The sequence below is a fragment of the Nannospalax galili genome, unplaced genomic scaffold (assembly GCF_000622305.1).
Source record: "Nannospalax galili isolate Female #2095 unplaced genomic scaffold, S.galili_v1.0 scaffold180, whole genome shotgun sequence".
NCBI lineage: Eukaryota > Metazoa > Chordata > Mammalia > Rodentia > Spalacidae > Nannospalax > Nannospalax galili.
In genome coordinates, this window is record NW_008348199.1 from 2305991 (window position 1) to 2314691 (window position 8701).

At 46.5% G+C, this 8701-nt stretch overlaps 1 protein-coding gene across 1 annotated transcript in view; it reads left to right on the top strand.

Annotated features, from left to right (window-relative positions):
• The window catches only part of Efcab6 (EF-hand calcium binding domain 6), a 205876-nt gene that overhangs the window by 47112 nt on the left and 150063 nt on the right, over window positions 1-8701 (top strand). The window contains 2 exon segments of the mRNA XM_029569164.1: window positions 945-1081; window positions 6579-6691. Of these exon segments, the coding sequence (XP_029425024.1) occupies window positions 945-1081; window positions 6579-6691 (250 nt within the window).

The following is an 8701-nucleotide window of genomic DNA, read 5'->3' on the forward strand; positions in this document are numbered from 1 at the left end:
TGGGGGTCGGCCAGCGGTCATCCCTGCTTGCTTAGGTGCCACCCAATAGGATGCCTGCCAGGTTGCACTGGCTGGCTGTTCCCGCTCCTCTCCGAAGGCCCATGCCTCTGCCCCCCCACCATGTCTGGCCCTCACTCCCACTCCCCAGTTTGGTGATAATGTGCTTGTAGGTTGCACTTTCCATCAGGGGAGAGCAGAGCACAGCTCAGGTTGGAAGTGCTGTTGTCTAGCTGTGTGCATGCTTGACGTACACAGTGAGGCCTCCTTGAACCCCAGTTTCCATATTTGAAAGTGCTGAAGTAGTGGGGGTGGGAGCTCTCACTGGTGGGGCTCTGTGGGTGCTCAGGCAAACCCCAATAGAAATCTCATAGGTGTGAAGACTCGGCTCCTAGCCCACCCTCGTAGCTTCTCCGGAACTCACCAGCCTCCTCCCACAGTCCCATCCCATCAACTCATTTGCTGAATTTGGACAAGGTCACTATAAAACTTTTCTATGGTATCTTTGAAAAAAAATTCAAAGAAGTTGAAATATACCGTCATATTTTCCAGCTCGTAGTAAAAATAGTTCGCATATGGCCAAGAAAAACAAAAATGCAGAAGTCCAGCTATGCCAGGACTCGCTTTTCAGCATCAATTAACAAAAAAGATTTTTCATACAGCCCTAAAAAGGAATGAATTGTGTATGAGACTTACTGCTTTACATTAGAAAGAGTTTTTTTTAACTTACTGAGACCATTTACTGAGAAAATTGCCTTAAAAACATCCAATATATGCAAAGTATTCTCTTTTTTTCCAAAGACATGTCATCTTGCAATGTGTACCACTGAGAATCTTTGAAAACATTTTATTTTACAAGAAGTAGTAAAAAATCATGTATCTCATCACCATTTGGGTTTTTAACATTGGGTCTCTTGACTTTTCTGAAATTACCTTTTGTTCCACAGATTTTCCGAAACATAAAGACAATCGTGAAAGCCTTCAAGCTCCTCGACATTAACAGCACAGGCATGGTGCAGTCCCATGAGCTGAGACGGGTTCTGGAAACGTTTTGTCTAAAGATGAGGGAGGAGGAGTACAAGATGTGAGTGACAGGCTGGAGAGGGTGTGATGATCCTGCAGCCAGGTTCACATGACAGTTGTGGGTGGCTGGGCCCATCCACCTACCCATCCATCCACCCACCCATCCACCCACTGACCCAGCCACCCACCAACCCATCCATCCATCCATCCATCCACCCACCCACCCATCCATCCATCCATCCATCCATCCATCCATCCATCCATCCACCCACCCATCTACCCATCCATCCATCCATCCATCCACCCACCCATCTATCCATCCATCCATTCATCCATCCATCCATCCATCCATCCATCCATCCCCTCTTTGCCTTCTTTTGGGGCATTTCTCCCAAGTTCCTGAAGATGTGAATCCTCAAAAGTGGGACCTAATGTTTCTTATTCCTTGAGCACCCTGGGATGGACGCAGCCATCCTGCCTGCAGATTTGAACACGCTACTGACTGCTCCATCACTAGCTGCCGCTCTTTCCTGCTTGGCACACCATCCCCATCCCATGTATTTCCAGTTCATAGTGAGTTTGGCTCCAGGCCTGGGGTGAGGACCAGAGTCAGCTTTCCCTCATCTGTTGCTGTGCCCACTGTGGGCTCTGCCTCCTCATGCAATGCCAGAGACACCTTTTCCTTTGAAGATGTTGCTGGGGGCAGCAGGTTGTGATAGAGAATGGGGAGCAACACAGGGCATTCATCTGCCTCCTGGTGCTTGCCAGCTGCCACCACCTGCTCCTGACTCAGACTGTGCACATGGGTGTGTGCCTGCACCACTTAGGGAACTTGAGATTGTTAGAAACCAGACACTGGCTCCTGATCTGTGTGTTTTGAGTGAGGATCCTGAGGAGCTTCTCTATGAAGTACCCACTGAGAGGGTGCCCCCTCCCTGACCTTTCCTAACCTCTATGCATAGCAGCTGCCCTTGGCTCAGGTCTGCATCCTGGGGCTTCAGTTACTTACAGTTCACTGGTCCAAAAGTATTCAGTAGAAGAATTCAGAAATAAACAATTCATGCATTCTGGATATCTAGTATACATAGTATACTATTTTAATGTTCTATTTTGTTATTAGATATTGTTAATCTTAGTATGCTTATAAATTAAACATTATAAGATGTGTATATAGGGAAAGCCCTCATACATAATACATCACACACATATGTATATATGTATATGTGTATATATGTTTGTATAGATATTGACATAGATTTGGATGGAGATATAGACAGATGGTTCAGTATCATTTGTAATTTCAGGTGTCCTCTGGTGGACCTTGGACCATGTCTCTGTGGCCAAGGGGGACCTTGTGGCCAAGGGGACCACTGAACCCTCCAGGCATTCACCAAACACCAAGCCTTTATGAGTGAAGAGCTCACCTTGCCCTGGAGTTATAAACTGCTGTTACAGGGAGGGGTTGCTGCAGCTCCTGACATACTCCTAAAGATAAGGTCACAGCCGCAGGCAGTTAGAGGGACTCGCCCCAGGATGAGGAAGCACAGAAGGCACATGCCCATAGCTTGGATGGGGCTCACAACTAGAGATTTCAGAAACTGGCTACTTCCCACCCTCGAATATTTTTCCTGTTCTTTCTTCCTCGTTATAACCTACCTCGGAATATAAAAGGCATAATAGATGTTTTAATTTTTACATCCTTTCTGGCTGGGAAAGTGTCCAGAATAAGATCCAAACAAAACAAATTAAATAATTTTGTGGTGCAATTATAGACCAGAGGAAGCACTCTTCCAAAACAGGCAATCAAAAAACAAAGCAGGCTTTTATTTGACAATAGACCTTGTGCTTGGCACCGCAGTCTCCAACCTAGTAAATCTATAAAAAAATGTTGCTGTCTGTTTCCCCACCTCTTAAGTATTGAATAATAAAGAACTCCACAAATTTTTATTCGAGATTTCTTTTAAGTCTGAAAAACAATGCAGTTTTCATGCTATGGCCTAGAAAACTTCCCATAATAGAACTGTTTCCTGCAGACGCTCAGAAAATCAAAGGAGACAGTTTCCTTAGTGGTTTTAATGCCTTCCCTATCAAGGCTGGAGAAGACGCTGTCTGGAGTGGGGGTGGCTGCTTCCTTATTGAGGCTGGAGAAGATGCTGTCTGGGGTGACTCCGTATTGACTCTGATGTTTCAGTTCTGGAGCAGGAAACATGTGCATTTTGAAAATGTTAATCTAGCAGCTTCCTGTTTAGGATCACACTGGGCACTTGGTGTGATAGGAGTGCCAGGCTCTGAGGTCAGGTACACATGGGGTCAGGGCTGTGCTGTACATTCCCCAGTTCTAGAATCTCAGGAGGTTCCCAAGACTCAATTTTCTCTTCAAGAAATGTGCTCGGACTGGGGAGATGGCTCAGTGGGTAAAGGGCTTGCCTTGCAAGCATGAGGACCTGAGTTTTGTTCCCAGAACCCACTTTTAAAAAAGAAAAAAAAAAAGAGCCAGGCATAGTGGCATGTGCTGTGACCCCAGGTCTAGGGAGGTGGAGATGGGTGGGTCCCCGGGGCTCGCTGGCTCCCAGCTTAGTCTACTTGGCATGTTCCAGACCAGTGAGAGGCCCTTGTTCAAAAGACAAAACAAAACAACAGAAATGTTGCATGGCGTAGCTGAGGTTATCCTCTGGCCTCTGCACACATGTGCACACGTACATGCGCACATGCCCCTACACACACACACACACACACACACACACACACACACACACACAGATAGGTACTGAGAAACCCACCACACTGGGTGATGCAATGTGTGTGGTAAGCTCGTGGGGCACCTGTATGTAGCTGGGTCTCACCTCATGGGACTATGTGACAATTGTAATAGCCTTGAGTGCTGTTACTCCTCAGCAGTCAGCTGTCATTTGGCTGTAGAGCACCCCTCAGCCTACACAAAACCCAAGGCCAGAGACGAACTTGCCACTAGGCTTCATCAGCACTGTCCCTACCACCCACACACTCTGATTTTCCCTTCCTTCCCCACTCCACCCTGACCTCCATCTCTCTTCAGGCTGAAGTATTTAAATTTGTGTGAAGTCATTGAGCAGCCCTGTAAATGAACATCCTCCTGAAGGTGAGCCTGCCCTCTCAGCCTGCCTGTGCCTGGAAGCTGGGAAGGTTCATGGGCTGCCTGGTACCCTTCCTTCTCCTTAAATCCAGCATAGGAGCGTGTGGAAGCCAGGAGCCAACCTTGCCATTCCTCAGGAGCTGTTCAGTCATTGCGGCCTGGGACTTACAGTTCAGGGTAGATTGGCCAGGGAGCCCCAGGGGTCCGCCCCTCTCCACCTTCCCAGCTCTGGGTATCAAGCATTTTACCAACTGAGCCATCTCCCAGCCCTGCCTGAAGCCTTTTAAGACCCTGCCTTCGTGGGCAGTGCCAAGCTTCATCTCTGAAGTCCTTCTGCAGGACACACTACTATGGGCTTCTGTTTGTCCTCCATGTGTGTGCAACCGGCATGCAGGGCCTTCACACAAGCTGGGGTTCTTCTGTAGGCAAAGCCCAGGCTGCTGGGATGCTGAGTGCATGGAATTCTGCAGGGCCGAGCGTGTCTCTGACCAGTTCCCCCACTTTGCTGGAGCAGTGTCTGGCCAACGCTTCCTGCCACACTGGACCCAGATAGGAGTGAGCCGGCAGGCGGAACCTTCTGGGTCTCAAGCTTACAGCCTATTTTCACAGGACCAGGACTGAGCAAGAAAACGGGGACTGTTTAGGGAGCTTCTGTGTTAACATCTGGCAGCTGTCATCTCTCAAGACAATTCTTCTTATTAGAACAATAGGCAAACTCCAGCAGAGTGGAAAATAGGTGTGCATTGAAAATGAGTACATGACATTACTCTCTGTGGAATCTGGAAAACAGAAAAATAACAAATACTTTAAGTAATAATTACCAATTTTTTAGAAAGCATAAAATTAGATAATTATAGAAACCAACACATATGGAGATACTATAACCAAACATTTAGAAACTGTGAATTTTTTAGAAATGTATAATGACCCAGAAATCATCTAGAAAATATTTATTGCACAGCAATCTGAATAATAGAAAATCCATTAACACTCAAGGCATCCTATTATCTCAGTATATTTAGAGATAGACAGGTGTTCTGTGTGTTTTTGAATTTTCTGGTTATGAGCCAGTATGGTGACCCACATCTATAACTCCAGCATTTGGGAGGCCAGGACAAGAGGATCATAAGTTTAAGACAAATCTGGGTAACATAGCAAGACCCTGTCGCAAAACAAATGGAAGATTTCTTGTTATATGTAAACACCAGAAATGCTTCAAGAAAAACCTGGCTCCCTCCACCATTTGCTGTTTTTGAGACCATGTACCATCTGTGGGCCACGACCTCTTCCTGGCAAGGCGATATGCTGCTGTCAGTTAAAGTGGTCACCTGTGCACCATTTCCTGCCCCTCACACTCTGGACTCCCTGGTTGTAGAAATACGAAGCTGATTGGCTCCTTGTCTGTCTACTTCTTATGGGAAGGTGGCATTGTTCTGCTGTCTGGTGGGGAGGTAGCTGCTTGGGTCCTGGGTCAGGGTGCCCTCTCTTCTCCCATCAGGGAAGCGAAGGGCTCTGTAGGACGTGTGGCTGGGGCATCCCCAGAGGCCGGATGTTGTGTCAGGTTTTTTCTGACTGCATCCCTCTGCAGGCTGAAGAGGTGATCTTCTTGCAAATGTCTGCATTTTTGTGTATGTGTCTATGTATGTGCATGTTTGTGTGGGTACACGTGTGTATGTGTATACATGCAGTGTGTGTGGTGCATGTGTGTGCATACAGTGTGTGCGTGCAGTGTGTGTTTATGTGTGCAATGTGCGTGCATGCAGTGTCTGTGTGTGGTGCATGTGTGTGCATACAGTGTGTGTGTGTGTGTGTGTGTGTGCAGGTGCCGTCCATCTTCTTTTTGAGACCAGGTCTCTCATTGACCTCACCAACTAGGCTAGGCTGGCTGGCCAGTGAGCCTCGGGGATCTGCCTGCCTCCTCCTGCCTCCACCTCCCCAGTGCTGGAATTACAAATGTACCACTATGCTTGCTATTTTTTTGTACAGGTTCCAGGGATGGAACTCTGGTTGTCACTTGACTGACTGAACCATCTCCCCAGCCCCAAGCATGCACATTTTAAAAATCCAATAGTGCTAGAGAGATGGTTCAGTGGTTAAGAGCACTGGCTGTTCTTGCAGAGGACCTGGGTTCAGTTCCCAGGGTCCACATGGCAGCTAACAACCGGCTCTAACTCCAGTTCCAGAGTATCTGATGCCCTCTTTTGGCCTTCATGGGTAGTGTACAACACTGGTACACTTAGATACATGCAGGCAGAACTTTCCTTCACACAAAATACACGTTTAAAAAATCCAATATTTCCAATGGTTTTCTTTTTTAAAGCCAGCTGTAGCTAGAAACATCCATGAAAATCAGTGTAGCCCTGGATCACAGGGCCCCCGAGCCTGAGCTGCTGTCCTCAGATTTGCTGTAGGTCTCTCTGATTTCTAAGGAGCATCTGTGTTGCAGGTTCTCCCAGCACTACAACATTGATGACCTCACTGCAGTGGATTAAAACATATTTTTGAAGAACTTGAGCATAAGCAACGACTTGAAATTCAAGTACCGACTGATTAATCCAGGTGAGGGCTCCCAGGCCGGTAGTGAAGGGCTTTAATAGCTTTTGGCATAGTCATAACTAAGGAAATACATTCAAATATAGAAACCATATTCACCACAAAGATAGCCGTGGCATTATTACTTATGGGAATAGTGTCAGGACTGAATGAAAGAAAAGAGCAGGGCTGAAGAGATGGCTCGGCAGTTAAGAGCGCGCGCTGCTCTTACAGAAGACTCGAGTTCAGTTCCCAGCACTCATGTCAGGCAGCTCATAGTCACCTGGAACTCCAGTTCCAGGAGATCCAACACCCTCTTTTGGCCTCTGTAGACACCTGTGTTTACATGCACACAGACATACACACACACACACACACACACACACATACACACACATATACACATAAATAAAAATGTATCTTTAAAAAAGTTCTAAAGGAGTTAAAGGGCAAGATGCATAGCTGGTAGTGATGATTTCCACAGATATATGTGGCATCAGTGCAGGACGGGGACATGTCCCCCAGACTCATGAGTAGTCCTTCAGTAAGATGCTCTGGGTCCTGCTTCTCTCTGATGCGTCTGAATTTCAAGGACTTTAGCTCATGAAACCTATTCTTTTTTTAAAAAAAGTTTTCATTTTTATTTTGTGTGTATGCATGTATTGCCTGCATGTAGGTAAGTGTACCTGTGTCATTCAATGCCCATAGAGGTCAGAAGAGGCTGTTGGATCCCCTGGGACTGGAGTTATGGACAGTTGTTAGCTGCCATGTGGGTGCTGGATTCAAACCCAGGTCTTCTGCAAGAACAACCAGTGTTCTTAACCACTGAGCCACCTCTCCAGCCCTGAAACCTATTCTTTTTACGAGAAAAGAATCCCAGTCTAAGAGGACACAGAGTCAGGAGCTTGCAGCTGTATCACGAAGGTCGGGCATCTGTGGATGCATGCCCTTGAGGAAGAAGGTTTCCCACCCACACGGTCTTTACCCCAGCTGTCCAGATGTTGGATGGTTTTGGAGAGAGCTGGGGTCCAGTTTTCCCAGGAGAATGTCTGATAAGTAACTGGACACTTCTGCCATTTCCCTGGCCATAATGCAATTTCCCCTTCGTTCCATCACACAGGGTCACTACCTATGATGGCTCGTTCAACACTTACTGGCAGTGTTTGGGTTGGGTCTCATTTGGCTCAGTAAATCCTGGTGGAGTGCCCTCTATGGCACACAGTTCTGCCTCCCCAGCGAGCTGAGAAGCCACAGGTTCTCAGGTCTCAGGCTGGTTTTGCTAAACCAGGCTGCTTGCAACAGACTCCCAAGACTCCTGTTCAGACACCCATGCCAAGTCTGTCCTAAGCATGTTTCTGTATCACCCCTTTTCATAGGCCCTGCAGTTAGGTGGGGCCAGTGCTAATGCAGATGAGTGAAAGACTGAAATAAGCCATCAAGCCAGTTCCACAATCTAGAAATAACTACTGCCAGCCTGGCTCCTGGCATCTCCCCATGCACAGAGAGAGAAGGAGTGATGGGAAGGAAGGAATGTGCCTGTAAAAATGAGTTTTAGGGATGCTCTTTTATGTAAGAATTTACTGTCACTGGGAATTTCAGGAGAATAGAAATTACAGAGAAACTCAAGGAAATGGTGACTCCGCAGAGGTGAATGTAATAGCTGCAGGTGACATACTTCCTTTCAGAGCATCACATGCTCTGGTCCCAAGCCTGTGTCTGTCTGGCTGTGGCATCTGAGACCTGCTTAATCCCCCCTAGTGATAAAAGCCAGTCTTTCTGGATATAAACCCCTTGGCTTCAGTTTTTTTCTCTTAGGTAAATCTTTTTTTCAAGGGTAATTTCTTTTTTTAAAAAATTATTTAATAACCACATAATTAGAAGAAGCATTTCATTACAACAGCATTGACATACTCAATAAGAATTTCCAGAGCAAGGATGCATCTCCTCCAAAATTGGCTGTAAATTTTTAGGTTCACAGTTGAATTAATACAGTTATACAATATTGCACTCAGTATAAACCCTATAAGACATAAAATT